Source organism: Oryza sativa, chromosome 9 (genome assembly GCF_034140825.1).
Source record: "Oryza sativa Japonica Group chromosome 9, ASM3414082v1".
Classification (NCBI taxonomy): Eukaryota; Viridiplantae; Streptophyta; class Magnoliopsida; order Poales; family Poaceae; genus Oryza; species Oryza sativa.
This window is the reverse complement of record NC_089043.1, coordinates 13,937,008-13,953,398: the sequence shown is the minus strand read 5'-3', so window position 1 is coordinate 13,953,398 and position 16,391 is coordinate 13,937,008. Positions and strand designations below refer to the sequence as shown.

General features: G+C 41.9%; 1 protein-coding gene across 1 annotated transcript; it reads right to left on the bottom strand.

The window, feature by feature from the left end:
- Positions 1–1,381: 1,381 nt before the first annotated feature.
- Positions 1,382–11,340, bottom strand: LOC136351692 (uncharacterized). The gene is made up of 2 exons (XM_066303955.1): positions 11,055–11,340; positions 1,382–1,740 (listed from the first exon to the last, which is right to left on the bottom strand). Exons 1-2 carry the CDS (start codon positions 11,338–11,340, stop codon positions 1,382–1,384), a joined length of 645 nt encoding a protein of 214 aa, XP_066160052.1.
- Between the last annotated feature and the right edge of the window lie 5,051 nt (positions 11,341–16,391).

Sequence of the window (16,391 nt, the reverse complement as noted above, 5' to 3'; positions counted from 1 at the left end):
TCACACGATTGCTGCACCCCACCAACGAGAGGGCAAAACTCCGAAAATGCTCCAGTTGGAACGTCCAATTAGATAAAAAAACGTCGGACGCTTGTGACCAGCTCACTCCTTACTTTGCTATTCGCTACTTTCTTAGAGCATCTTCAACGGCCTCTCTACTAGCCTCTCCAAGCCAAATTTTAGCCATTCAACCACAAAAACGAGGTCCAACAGACTGGTCAACCGGATGGCCAAGCCTGGCCAAAATCGCTGGCTGGCTGGCTAGATTTGGCCAGCCAAAACGCCTCGCCAAACCGGCCCGCAGCAACTGTACTCCTCGCGAGGTCGTCGGGGCGCCGTCGTCGTCGTCGGGGTCGTCGTCGCGAGCCGCCGCCGCCATCGCCATCCCCGCCCCGAGCTCCGCCGCCGCGCCCCTCAAACCATTGTCGCCGTCGCCGCCTCCCGCCTCCCAGCGCCGCTGCCATCGTATCCTCGCCCCGAGCTCCGCCGCCGCGCCCCCCAAATCGTTGTCGCCGTCGCCGCCTCCCCGCGCCTCCCGCCTCCCAGCACCGTCGCCATCGCCATCCCTGCCCCCTAAACCGTTGTCGTCGTCGCCGCCTTCCGCCTCCCTACGCCGACTCCCGCCGCCCCGCGCCCGCCGCCTCCCTCCTCCCAGCGCCACCGTCATCGCCGTCGCCGCCTTCCGCCTCCCCACGCTGACTCCCACTGCCCCGCGCATGCCGCCTCCCTGCGCCGCCTCCCTCCTCCCAGCGCCGCCGTCATCGCCGTCGCCGCCTTCTGCCTCCCCACGCCGACTCCCGCCGCCCCGCGCCTGCCGCCTCCCCGCGCCGCCTCCCTCCTCCCAGCGCCGCCGCCATCGCCATCCCTGCTCCCCAAACCGTTGTCACCGTCGCCGCCTTCCGCCTCCCCGTGCCGCCTCCCGCCGCCCCACGCCTGCAGCCTCCCCGCGCCGCCTCCCGCCGCCCAGCGCCGCCTTCCGCCTCCTCGTGCCGCCTCTCCGCTACGCCATGCGTCGGCCGCCTCGACGGGAAGGAAGGGGAAAAAGAAGTAAAGAGAGAGGAAGGGGGAGAGAGAGAGAGGAAGAAGAGGGGGGTGAGGCTGACACGTGGGTCCGATTTTATTTCGGAGAGGATTAATAGAGAGTCTGTTGGAGTGAGTATCTAGTTTGACTAGCTAAATTAGATGGAAAGTTGGCTATATGGGTGTTTGGAGAATTCGATTTGGAGATGCTGTTGGAGATGCTCTTAGAGCATCACCAACAACCTCTCCATCCCACTCTCCAAGCCAAATTTTAGACATTCTAGTTAAAAATCATGCTCCAACAGCCTTTCCAACCGGATGCTGGCCAAAACCCTCCCTCCACTAGCCAAATTTGGCCACTCTATTTGGCTGGCCAATGGCGGGCCCCACACAACCCATCTCCTCCATCCCTAGTTCCCCACACCACAACCGCACGGAAGGAGCACGAGGAGGAGGCGCTCGCCACAACCGCCGCCCCGCTCGCCGCCGCCGCCGGCCCCCGCGCGGCGCGGCCGCTGTCCCGCGCCCACGGTGCGGCCACCGGCCTCCGCTCGCCGTGGCCGCCCGCCCCGGCTCGCCGCGGCCGCCGTCCCCCCGCGTGGCGCGGCCCGCCGTCACCCGCTCGCCGCGGCCGCTGGCCCCCGCTCGCCGCGGCCGCGGCCGCCGTCCGCCGCACGCCGCACCCACCGCCTCCGCTCACTCCCAGCTTGTCGGCGCCGCCTGCTTCCAACCAACGCGAGAAAAAAGAGAAAGAGGGGAAGGAAGGGGAGAAAGAAGAAGGGAGGGGCTGACATATGGGTCCTGATGTCATAGAGTCAAAGTAGAAAGGGTAGATAGAGAGGCTGTTGGAGTGAACAACTAGTTTGACTAGCCAAATCAAATGGAGAGTTGGCTATATGAGTGTTTGGAGAGTTAGATTTGGAGAGGCTGTTGGAGATGCTCTTAGAAAATACTACAAATCGGTAGCCTGTGGATTGGACGAACCCCTGTCACTGTAACAGTGACATACATGCCTAGCCGTTTTTTTTTTCATTCTTTCCTCATCTCTTTAAATATTTTTTCTCCTAAATTATTTATCCGATCTATGAACCGATCACACCGTTGTATTCGTTGCAATTAAATCTTTACAATAAGATATCACATGATTATATTATGTCAAAAGAAAAACATGTGTTTCAAACCGTTATAACAAAATGTTTCATACGTGATGAAGCATCTAGGCCCCCGGTGTTAATTTTGGTAATTCATGACAAGCACTAATTGTGGACTAACTGTTGTCTTTGAGCTATATATTTTAAGTTAGGTTCACATCATGTGTGCGCATGGATGATTATCGATGAATTAAAATTGACGGCACAAAGCAAAAGGAAGAGAAGACGATAAACTAGTGTTTTCATTTTTAATTGATCGATGCGTTGGGCGATCAAAATTATGGTAGTTTATTTATAGCTTTGCCGTACTATTAAGAGGGGAATGACCTAGCAAAGAGATGATTTTAATTGCCACATTAGGTCATTATGCATTAAGACGTGTGCTCGCATTTAGACTCCCCATATTTCAATTTACGTATTCACTGTGTGGCCTGACCAGAGCCGGTCTGACCATGGCCTAATGGCTAGTCTGACCGGCCTATGCAGCCGGCCTGACCGCAGGGTCACTACCGGTCTGACCGCTGCCACATAGCCGGTCTAACCGGCAGGTGTTGCCCGGTCTGACCGGCCGGTCATATGGCCGGGATGGCATGCTCTGGGATGGCCAATCCCGAGCCGCCGGAGCCGTATTCGGTCAGACCGAGCTGGTGGCGGTCTAACCGAGCCGAGGCCGGTCTGACCGGCCACCCCATGTCGGTCTGACCAGTCGAGGCAGTGGGGCCCAATGACAACCCTACAACGGCTAGTTTTAGAGCACGGTCTGACCGGCCACATACCTCCCGTCAGACTGGCAGAGCACTGAGTTGGGGGATTTCGCCCCCAACGGCTAGTTTTGGTTGGTGGGAGTATAAATACTCCCCCTCCAGCAGCAAGGGGACTCTCTTGGCACCCAATTCAATTGTATACACTCCTTGCACCTCTCTCACACACCTTTGAGCTTAGTGTTCATCCATTGTAGTGATTGAGGTTGTTCTAGCCAAGAGTCAAGTGCATTGTTTCCATTTGTAGAGCTAGTGTGGCACTCGATTAATCATCTCCACGCCGGGTCATTGTTTGTTACTCTTGGAGATTGCCGCCTCCTAGACGGCTTGTGAAGGAGTTGCTCGGTGACCTCTCCGAGAAGATTGTGAAGGAGGCCCGGTGCCGGTTTGTGAGTGGTTTGGAGTTCACCACCTTCGGAGTGAAGAAAGAACTACCCCGAGTGATCGAGGCTTGGGTAGTCCTCTCCGTGGGCCGGCTCCCGCCTTGCTCACCCCTTGAGAAGGGGGCGTGCGGTGGCTTCGTGGTTGAGCGGTGGAGTTGGGCTCGCCTCAACGGGGAGTAGGAAACCGGCGAGTTTCCGAACCTCGGTGAAAAATTTCTGGTCTCCTTTTTCTCATTTGATTGTCTCATTTACATTTGTGCAATTTACATTTCTAGAGACTTTCTTGAGATCATATCACCCTAGGATTGCTAAACATTGATATAGGAGTGTAATTTACTTTACTAGAGATATAATTGAGCCACTATCACCCTAGGTTTGCAAAACATAACTTAGTTGCTTAGTTAGAGTTGACCCTCACCGAGCCTACCATCTTAGGTTAGTTTTGATTAGGTGTCATTTAATTTTAAATCGCCTATTCACCCCCCCTCTAGTCGACATCTCGATCCTACACGTGATAGTGATATGTTTCAATATGTGTCTTCAGTGTGTTTCACAAAATTCCTGAAACTACCTATTACTACTCTCTCTACCTCATCCATGCATACATATATGTATTTTAGCAAGTTTCAAAATGATTTTTCTCTTAAATTACTTATCCAATCTATGATCTGATCACATTGTTGTATTCGTTATAATTAAAAGATAAACGCATGTTTCAATCCGTTAATATTTATTGTTTCATATGTGACAACGACATGTTTCAACGTGTATCTTCACCATATTTCATAAAATATATAAATGTTTCAGTTGCTGATTTTTTTTGTTTCACCATATATAACTTAACGTTTCACTTGTTGGTCAACTGCAACATTTGACCGTCAGATATTTTTCGAGGCATCGGACATCCGATGGATAGATTCCTCCGGCAAAACTCTTCTCATCTATCCCTTCAGGTCCTATTTGGTAGAGCTCCAACTCCTAAATTTAGCTTTAGGAATTGGGTTTGGAGTAAAGTTGTGAAGCTGCCTAAACCCAGCTCCACATCTCTAGTTCATTTTGTGAAAAAGCTCCACTCAACTCTGCTTCCATTTTAGGTGGAGCTGAAACTGTTTGGCTGAGCTCTAACTCTAGGAGAGGTGGAGCTGGAGCTGGAGCTGGAGCTGTACCAAACAGACCCTCAATATATGCATATGAGATTCACTCATATTTCCCATATGCATACATTAAGGGAGAGTTTTTCTCACTTCTTCTCATTCAAAATTAAATTTATACTCATTAAGAGGAAGCGATTTTGACATCCTATCACACCAAGCCTACGCACCAAAGGTTTACGCGTACAGACATTGTTGTGGTTTGCGAGACGTGCGTAGAGTCGTGAAAGGTTTGCGCGTGCGTGTGACTCGCGCACGTAAACACATCGAGCCTATGAATCTATGGGTCTTTCAAACATGAACATATCAATTCCTACCGTGCTTCGCGAGGGGCATAAATGGAAAGCGAGCTCAACCCATCAAGGTCCATGTCGCTAACATATGTAAACGATTTTGTTCATAGTGCGTGCATGCAGAAGTGGGGGGCCCATCCCACAAGGTGGTCTTATCGCTGTCCCTCCAAACAAAACGACCAGATGTGACGGGCTCATGTACCAGCTGACATGTGGAACAGGGGATGCAAGTCTTCAATTTAACTGTCCATAGGCCCAACTGTCAGTCACCGCACGTGTCCCGCCACATTGCTTCACCGCAAAGTCTAAGCACCGGGCCCTTTGGTGCATGGCAAAGTTGCTTTAACAAAAGAATTTCACTTTTCCAACTTTTTACTCTCTCATTTTCTATAGAAAAATTGCTTTAACAAATCATTAATTCATTTTCAAGTTCTTTTTACCTTACTCCTATACCTAATTCTAGCTATCTATCTAGTATAGATTCATCGTTAAAAGTAGTCATATATTATATCATATTCCATACTACTTAGAGCAAGTACAATAAAATTTTAGCTAGCGATAGTGCATCCACGCTGACGTTATCGATGACCAGGATAGGAGAGAGGGTATGAGCCGGCGACTAATTAGTCGCCGACTGCACACGAGATCCAAGGCGAAAGAAACAATAGAAAAGAGCAGGACGAAGCGATGGCGACGGGAGCAGGCTGTGACGCGACATGCCAAATTAAAAAAAATGATATATTAATCCATTGAAGCTTGTGCTTATAGCCGGCTGCTGTATGTATCTAGCTTTTTGCTGTCTCCACTGCTGACGTATTCCTTTTTACCACCACCAGCCATCTGTTGATGTAAAAACACGAGGCCTGGGAGATCTGCTTAACTCCAGTGCAGGTCCAAAGCTTGCTTTTAGATGTATGAGCGTGCCAGTTGATTTGATCCTGCAATCAACAAGAAATAAAGACAGAGAAACCACGGTTAAATCCATAAACGATAGTCGATCGGCTAGTTGCCGATGTTGTATCATTTATCTTTGAGCCGATGTCATATTTAGATCGATCGGCGGTCATGAATAAGTAAGAAAGAGCTAAATCTACTCGATCGGCTGTAGATATTAACAATATATAATCCTTATGTCGATATATACTTAAATCAAGTGATTGGGATAGATTGGTCACCATGCCGAGACAGTATAAATCACTTAGATCGAAATATATACTAACAACGAGACTATATATGTTCATACTATAGCCGATCAAATAGATCTAGCATGTATCGGCTAATACTCCGATACCACTCTATATTAAGATATTAAAGCAAGTAGAATATATCAAATGAAAGCCAAATATACTTAAATGCGACAAGATCTTAACATAAAGGGCAGATTTAACATGTCAATCGAGCATATAAGATAAATATAGTTAAATCAGATAAGATCGGCTGAAACCCCGATACTACCCTAATCGGCAACCAAAAGCAGGCTAGAGATTGAGACTCTAATCACGACTTATAAGGTCAAACTCAACTGATGCAGCTATAAGTATGAAAAGAAGGACAATATCTAGACAATCAAGCCGTTGGATGTTTTATAGAGTGGTAGATATCCTATGTAATCTAAGTCAATGTCGGTATTTAACCTAATCGGCTGTCTTCTAGTAACAGACGTTAGCCGATTGACGGTTAGATAACAATATTGCCAGAGATTACATAAGATATATGATAACTCGAATTACATAAACAAGATTAGAGTATCATAAAGATGGAAGCACTAATCCCGAGAACGCAAGCCGCCATAACAAGTTTTACCTCTAGTTGAAGATCGAAATCGATGCAGCTCAACCCAAAAGTAAGAACTCGTCGAAACAGAACGAAAGTAAAAAGGGTGGCGATGCGCCGAGATTGTATTGAACGTGTGTTAGATTGATTACATGGGGCTCAGGGTCTATTTATACCCGAGATTACAAAATACGTCCATGTCGGACACGACTCGCATTTCTAACAAACTCTAAGATACCATAAGTCTTTGCGGCAGATTTTTGCCCAAACATATCTCTAAGGAAATCTTATATTATATTATATATTAAAAGTCCATTAAACTTCCTACAAACGCTCCTAAACCGCCATGTGGTATCCTATAAATACTCCTAAACCGCCATGTGGCACTCAACAAATAACCATTGATTTTTTTTTAAATTTGGTGGACCCATTACAACCATTAGATTTATCTTTTTAAAAAAATCCACCTCCTAAATCGATCCAGCCCCACCAAGCATCTAGGTCGTAAGTACGTTAAATATGTATAGGTACGTACGTATATGTATAAGTTACGTACCTTCTCTTCCTTCGATTCCTTCCGTATTCCACCAATTCCTTTTTAAAGCAAAAGTTTATATTAACAAAATTAAGTAACAACAATATCTAAATCATACAACTAACTTTTTACCCGCGATGTCTTTGTGCTCCTAGACCACTGTGGCATTCTACAATCCCATTATCGATTTTCATTTAAATCGATGGACCCGTTATTTTACACCATCAAATTATATCTATTTAAAAAGTATATGCTTTCTATACTCGAGATAATCCGTTTACCGAAAATATTTATGTACGTACGTTGAATAAGAAAGATATACATTTAGGTAATGTTTATTCGAAGAGAAAAAACAAAGAACATAGTACATACGATAAAAAAAACTGTAAAAGCAAAAACAAACATTAATATACTGTTCGCCTAGAAAAAACAATGGATATTTATCATCTACACACGATTAAAGCTCTAAAGGAAAATATATATATACAACGTTATATAACCATTGAGGCCTTTTAAAATAGGATCTTATATACTATAAAAATAAAATTTATTACTCTACAAACATGGTCATTTGCTGCTTCTACTAGCGCTCTTAAACCGCCATGTGACACTATTTAATTTCACCATCGATTTCCATTTAAATTAATGTACCCGTCATTTTATACCATTACATTACATTAGCTCGCTTCCTTTTAATCTCCTTTTTATACGAGTGAAGCTGTTTACCGGATGTTTGAAAAAAAAAACTAAAGTAACATACGTACATACCATTAAAATGCATATATATATGTTCGTACAACCATCAAAAAAAATATAGACAGTTCTCAAGATAGGATTTTCTACACTGTAAAACCAAATTTATTACTCTAGAAATATGCAAGTTAAACTAGATCAATATAAATATCAAATAAATATATTTAAACACCCATTTTTTAATTATTTTTAAATTTATAAGATGAAATTATAATCCATTGTATTCAAATGTTGATGACTTATCATAGTTATATTATGATGCTAAATACATTACAACACATGGAGATAATATATAATAATTAATATTATAATAATTTTCAAATAATTTAGGTGACATATAATAATTAATTTCATCATAATCTTTGAATAATTTCACATCATATTTTGTGGTGTCAAATATCACTTGGCAAATATATAGTACACTAACTGAAATCTACATGTGTGAAAGCGAAACAACATTATGTTTTGTCAATTATATATGATTTAATTTTAATTTATGGAGACTAAGATTCTCAAATGTTTTGTTTCAGATTTTTCAAAACTATTTCATTGGTATTTCTAGGCAATAATTTTGCTATAATACGACCCCTTAATCCATACCTTTTTCCATATTGGTTTGGTAAAAAACGAAAAATCATATAACATGTGCATTAAACTACTCATGATAATATATTTTTTTTATAGTCGAGTAACTCTAATATATCGGGCATAAGTGATAATTGATAGATGTATGCTATATACACTCCACCGACGTGACTGCAAGTGCCCTCCAACAAATTAGTTATTGTAAATAATTTTGATAAATAAATAAATTTTAAAAATAGTAAAGGTGTATGATGCAATTACGAACAATAAGTGACAAAAACAAACTAGAAGCTAAAATATAAATCTTAGTCAAAATATAAACAATGATATGATGATATGATACATTGAAGATGATTACGGTCATATATCTATTTAGCGATACATTTTTTAATGATCAACCTCACTCATTTCAAAAGAGAATATTGTATCTATACCATAAAAATTTGGGCAGTACTGATTAATACCATAAACAAATTATGACTACACAAAACATGAAAACAACTATTTTTTATGTGAAGAATTATTTTCATTACATCCATTTATTCTTGCTTTCTCTAAAGGGCATTGAGCAGCTTTTACAAGTATAGGAGGGGCATACATATGGTTGAGTCGAGGTAGCCCCAGTGGAGACCACCGTTGACAATAGTGCTCAACTTCCTACTTACTAATGCAATCGTCTTTGAGGGTGTTGATAGTGAATTAAGCCTTAAAATTACATTATACGCTAGCCTTGAGAGGCACGAGTATGTCGATACAGAACCCATGTTTCAAGGCAACAAAGAAAAAAAAGAGTTGGTAGCTCCACCTGTTAGAGACGACATTCATATCTAATTGTTAACGGTGATATCCCATTAACCAATAGAAGCATCATTTTAAGAATATTTATTTATAGATTTAGAAATAAGTGTTGACATAAACAATGTTATGTAGTGGAGACAAATGTGTTATGTATTAATAATGTATTAGGTTTATTTTGGTGGTGAAGATGCAATTTCATTTATTAAAAAGGCATCTAGCGACAATGATAATAAGTAATGGTGACAATAGGCGAGTTTACATAATTTGGACAAAAGTGATTTTTTAATATAAGAAACATTCGTTTCGTTTATATTAAAGTATGTAGTATATTTCACGGCATAGATTTTTGTTATTATGAGGTAAAATATACAATTTCTTATATGCATATGGTGAGACATGATTTAATTCTCCAAACACATAATAAATAAGATGCCCACGCATCTGCGCGGGCTTCCTTCCTAATTACATGAAATATCCTAATTAATATATACAATTATCTTCTCAGGACTCTATACATACATGGCAATCCTTATGAAGCACATTAACTCAACCCGACAACATATGTCGTGTCATATTATCGGATTCGGCTCAATCAGCTAACCTTGTCCAACTTGGACTCTGTCGATCCTGGTCGCAGCCGATTCGGACTTTAGTCCATTCTTACTCTGTTTGCGGAACGATCTCCATCTTGAATTCTGCTTCGACTTTATCACCATCTCCGATACTCAGATTACCAAATTTGGTTGTTAACACCATCGTCATTATTAATCTTGCTCTTAGTCCAATTATGATGATAATTAATGATGTACCCTATCCTACTATATTGATGTTCATTTGTCCAGAGGTGCAACGCATTGTTCTCTGTGTCGCGAAGTAAAAGTCTAATCAATGCCTGCACCCTACAACATTGCAACTCATTTGATTAGACAGTGGAGTGTTGCGACGCATCAAGCTTGATTCGATCTGGGAGGTTGGGCACCAGCACTAGTAATAATATGGTTGTTTTTCCTGATCTTATTGTTGTGGAAGCTTCTCTCTCCTACTCCACACACGCAGTAATTTATACTCCTATATTGCCACGTACGCATGCCAAAAATTTAAGGGAGAACGTCCCAGAATGAAATACTCTGAAGAGAACTACTCCCGCTTCTTATGTCAGCTTAACTGGCTAGGAGTAGAAAATTACTCCTACTCCAATAGGAGTACTTTAGTTGCGGGAGGTGAATTGTGATTTGTCAAATCAGTAAAATCGTGATTATTCGAATCAAAATTACTCACATCAGCCTACACCAAATCACAATCGACTATAATACAGTCAAAAACCCAAACAACGTACTATACCCACAGCGACTATTGCGTAAATGACGATGTGCTCGATTCGGCACCAATATATACGAACCGATGTCACGTAACCCATGAACCTCTCGATATGAACAGTGCTAGCGGCAATAGGGTACGTAACCATAGGGCAATCATGCGATACACATGATGTAAAATAAAGTACGATAAATACACTACCAATTCATCTTCAAGGTTAAGATTTAACTAAAATCCAAATTTGGCTTATAAGCAAAAGCATAATTACCATGGTTGAGCCTATCATACAATGTATTTTAAATTAGAGTAGTAGTAGTACAAAAGAGAAGGGATATCATCGAGGAGATCGAGCAGATAGCATCGGTATAACAACTATTTTGTAGTTGAACTTCGGGAAAAACAAAAACAATAGATCTAAATCTTTAATAATATGACTTACTACTAGTAGTAGTATACCGGTACGAATACTAACTAAAGGTGTCGTTCACTGCCCAATGGCATGCAATGCATTCCTATTTGCCCTAACCTACGCACCATGCTTCTCTAGTGATGCTTCCTCCGAAGTTGTAGCCTTTGGGTAGCCAGACGGGCGAGAGACGATGGTCACCATGTCGCCCTCTACTGTTGTATCCAAGGCCTCTGCCTCCGCCATTGTCTCCAAGGCCTTTGCCTCCGCCACCGTCTCCAAGACCTCGGCATCCAAGCCTACTACAGTGTTCGCCTCTGCCTCCGCGCCGGCCTCGGCGACCGCTTGCTCGGTCGCCTTCACGTTCATGGAATTCATGGCCTCTGCCATCACCTCCTCGATAGCTTTGTCCATGTCAACTTAGAGCTCCGATAAACCGTCCCCTTGCACCTCACAGCCGACATACTCGTCTTCACCGAAACTAAAGACGAGGGGGTGGCTGGGGTTGTTGCTCAAAATGAATCACTGCTTATCAATGAACAACTCCTCCTTGATAACAACTCCTCCTTGATACCAATAGACAACTCCTCCTTCGACTTTCGCTTCGACAACTCCTCGTTGTCGTTGCGGATCACTAGCTAGCCTATAGGCTATAGATATGGAAGATTGGAAGTACGTTATAATACTACTAGAACTTAGCAATCTATACTTTCTATAAAGTTGCAACCCACTAACTCCAAAGCTTAACATGCAACCATGCCATCATCACCCACTAGCAATAATACATATTTAACCTCATACAAGCATGCAACATTATCTACAATATATTTAATTATACAAATCAACATGCAAGCATATCCAATCATCACCTATCACATCATTTCCACTATATACAGTTTAACTAGGATGAAATTTACAATGGTAATTCGCTTGGATATTTTTTTTTAGAAAATCATGAGCTGCAATTAGGAGTCCTACTTTTATCTCAAGTTAGCATGCAAGTTTTTTTTAAAGAAATTTCTTATACGACTTCTTTTATATTTCGAAAACTAAACGAATTTAAAATCTGACTCATACATAGATTTGTATTTTCAAAAGCGAACGAACTTAAAAACCGATAAAATTCACTATGGAAATTCGCTTGGATATTTTTTTTTAGAAAATTATGAGCTACAATTAGGAGTCTGACTTTCATCTCAAGTTAGCATGCAAGTTTTTTTTAAAGAAATTTCTTATACGACTTATTTTGTATTTCGAAAACTACACGAATTTAAAATCCTACTCATACACAGATCTGTATTTTTAAAAACGAACGAATTTAAAAACTGACTCAAATACGGATGACGTACCAAAATACCAACAAAGTAATAGTAGAGATTTAACATATACTTATCAACATGTTCCACATTAAAGTGCAGGTATCATTTGTTTTTCTTTTTGATAAGATCACCTGCTAGCAATAATACATATTTAACCTCATGCAAGCACGCAACATCATCTACAATCTATTTAATTCTACAAATCAACATGCAAGCATATCCAATCATCACCTATCATATCATTCCATAATATTTTAGGCCCCCTTTGATTCAAAGAAAATTCATAAGAATTTTAGAGGATTTCATTCCTATAGGAATTTTTCCTACAAAGCCCTTTGAATCAAAGGAATGAACCCTATGGAATCATATGAAATTCCTATGGAATGCCTCTTCCCATACAAGTTTTGGAGGAATTTTAACAAGAGGTAGAACCTCATGGAAGAAATCCTTTGAGTCTTTATCTCTCCTCAAATTCCTGTGTTTTTCCTGTGGTCCAATCAAACGGTCATTCCTATGTTTTTCCTGTGTTTTGCAATCCTCTGTTTTACACTTACATTCCTGTCAGAATCCTATGTTTTTCCTATTCCTCCGTTTTTTCATTCTTGTGATTCAAAGGGGCCCTTAACAAATATACATATTATTTTTTATAGTATTTAATATTTACTTATCAACATGTTCAACATTAAAGTGTAGATATCATTTGTTTGTTTAACAATAAGTACTTATAAACCCTGACGTTTTATTTTTTCTTTTTACTCCTAGATTGATTGTTGAAAAAATATATTTAAAACTTGCTTTGTAATTTCCGCAGCAAAATACGGGGAATCATATAGTATACTAGATTGTTAGCAACATGGTGTAAAGACGTCGTCGCCCTTGGAGCTGATGGCTCGATTGGTGGTATACTGGTACTCAAATTAATCGATGAAAATAAGAGGAAGCGATTTTGACATCCTATCACACCATGCTTACGCACCAAAGGTTTACGTGTATAGACAGTGTTGTGGTTTCAAGACGTGCGTGGATCCATGAAAGGTTTACTTGTGCATGCAGCTCGCGGACGGCGGCGACTGCCCCACTCCCCTCCCCTCGTCGTGGTGGGAGGTATCGTGGGGGCTAATCCGGCGGCGGACGGTGCTCAGGTGGCGGGGGCGTGAGCAGTCCTCCACAGCGGTCAAGGAGGTGGATCTGGATGCGGCTGCCACGACGACAACAACCGGGCTCCTCCAACCCCCTCCTCTCTCCTAGATTCGGCAAGCGACGGGTCAGGGCCACCCGGTGACTGCGATTCGGCTCGAGCGTGGGCTTCGGCGGGTGGTGACGACAACAATCGTGGCAGCCACGGCGACGTCTGCAGCTCGACGACGGGAACTGGCGACTAGGGGATTAGGGATTTGTGACGGGGGATTATGATATGTGATTGGAATTTGTGTTTCTCATTAGCTGTTCCGGACTTGGATTTTCAATATTTTGTTCTTAGAAAAAAGTTTTCACTGGCAGGTATCTTAACATTGCCGTCAACACAATCTTATTTTCGCTAGTGGTCATCTTAGCTTAGCTACCAGCAAAGATCGATTTTCACTAGCGGCCGTCTTAGCGTGGTCGCCAGCGGAAATCAATTTTCGCTAGCGGCCAACTGCCCTGTCAGCGCAAATGCATTATTTTCACTAGCCTTTGGTCGCTAGCGATACAATCAGCCACCAACAAAAACCCATTTTAACCGTCAACGAATTTTTTTTAGTAGTGGATGTTTGGCTCAGTTCGATGAATCAGCTCCTTGATTTGGCCCATGCCTTTCTTTTCTTCGAAACACAATAAACATATCCACTCATATAAACGCGCGCATATTCATGGTGTCACCAGATGTGCCTATTACCTCTGTAAACACATCTGAAAATTATGCCGGTATATCTTGAGTATCATAAAGTCACCACAGAAGTCTTATTTTTGACACAGATGCGTCGTCTATCACTGAAAGAATAATTACCCGTAAATACGAACAGCCGTGTCAAGTTTAGAATTTGAACTCATACGAATATGTTTCACCACCAGAGTGTAGTTAAGCTACACTAACTTTATTCGTAGTTACTATCTCGTTTTTCTTAAGCATGAATCTTAAACTGCTGATTTTTTTTTCAAAAACTTTTTATAAAGACTTATTTTAAAATAAATTAAAAAAACATTTTTTAAGTTTGTAATACTCCCTCCGTTTCAAAATATGTGACACCGTTGACTTTTTAGTACGTGTTTGACCATTCGTCAATTTTTTGTTCTTTTCATATCATTTAATTCATTGTTAAATATACTTTCATATACACATATAGTTTTACATATTTCATAAATATTTTTAATAAGACGAACGGTTAAACATGTACTAAAAAGTTAACGGTGTCAAACATTTTAAAACGTAGACAGTAGTTTATATTCCATTTATCATACGCTATTGTCTTCTTTGGGTCATGAAAGAGCATACGATACGAACGAGGAAGCCAAACAGGTATGGAACCGCCATGTATATATGGAGCATGCAGGGAGTAGCAGTGCAGTGCGCCGTGCGCGTGTGGCATGCGGTCCATCTGTCACAATGCAAGCTTCCCGCACACCAACACGGCGCTTTTCCAGCCCACCGGCCAGGAGCAGCCACTCCTGTAGCCTGCCAGGCTGCAGGCACAGCCACAGCCAGTTGCCGCGCGGAAAACCCGGACCCAACCGCGCGCGCCCTTGCCCTGCACTGCACTGCTCGCACCACCACCACCACCACGCGCCACGCTCACACGCCGCGCGGCCGGGGCGCTTCGCTGCTGCAGCTCGAACCATCCAAAAATGTAACAGCTTGAGGCGTCGTACGTCGTCGTCTTCCTCCTCAATTCCTCATCAGTCGTCATCACGCTGCTTGGAGTACCTAGCCATCCATCCTTCCCTGCATCACTTCTCAATTCAGTGGCAGAAATGGCCGAGGCAGAGATAGAGAAAAGGAGGGGAGTCGAGCAGAGCAGCGGTGCAGGACAAAAAGAAACGGCACCAGACAGAGCCAGCTGCAAGCAACAAACAATCACCTGGCCAGCAGGAAGGCAACGCGAAAACGCTGATGCTGTGATGCATATATAGCTGAGCTGAACGCGTCGCCTGGACGGACGGTCCCTTGCTTGCGAGTTGCGGCGTGCATGGCAGCCTCTAGGCGCGTGCAGGCGAGCAGAGAGCAGTAACTGCAGGGAGGCGAGGAAGAAGAAGACGAAGCGCAGGAAAACGAGGCGCGCGGCGCTGGCAAGTAGGGATGAAAACGGATAGAATACAGTCGGAAACTACCTCTATCATATTCGTTTTTATATTTTTTCTCGGAATCGAAATCGGAATCAGAAACCCGGATACGAAAACGGAATCGAATATTATCGAATACAGATACGGAGCGAATACGAATCGAAACGAATACGGTAACGAATAATTATCAAAATATCAAGACCCCTCAAAATAACCTTCTTAAAACGAGGAAGGGATGTAGCCATTAGTTTTCAAAAACAAAACATCAGTATTCTCAAATTTTGTCTCTATTTATAAGGGCAAGGGGAGATAGAGAATGTTATGTTTACTTTCTATACAAATTTATGTTATCATGAAACAATAAATTAATGTGTATCACTGAAATTTTCGTAAGCACATTGAAATTTTTGAAAATTGGTTGAATATTTTAAATTTTGGGTTGAACATTTCAATTGAAAGTTTTTAAAAATTTGAGTGGTTATTTTTCAGAATTGAATTTTTTCATTTGTTTGTTTGTGGACCATTTAAGGACCTGCATGGAAAAATCAATTTTTCCATACGGTTGACTTAAGAAGCCGTATGCAAAAATAAAATTAGAAAATTTGAAACTAATTTATCTCACTCATATGAACTCTAAATTGGATGATTTTTTTTTCTAAATATTTCTAAAATCATGCTCTATCATGTTATTGTGTTCTTACTGCTATTATTTTAGCCATTTTTTTCTTGTGACTTTATTTTATCAATTAAAAATTTGAATTTCAAAACTTCAAATAATATTTTGAAGCTGTAATTAATTTCAGCTGAAAAAGTCATGAACATAAAAGTTGTAGAGCTCATCAAGACATACAACTTTTATTTTGATCATTTCTTCATCCGATAAAGTGA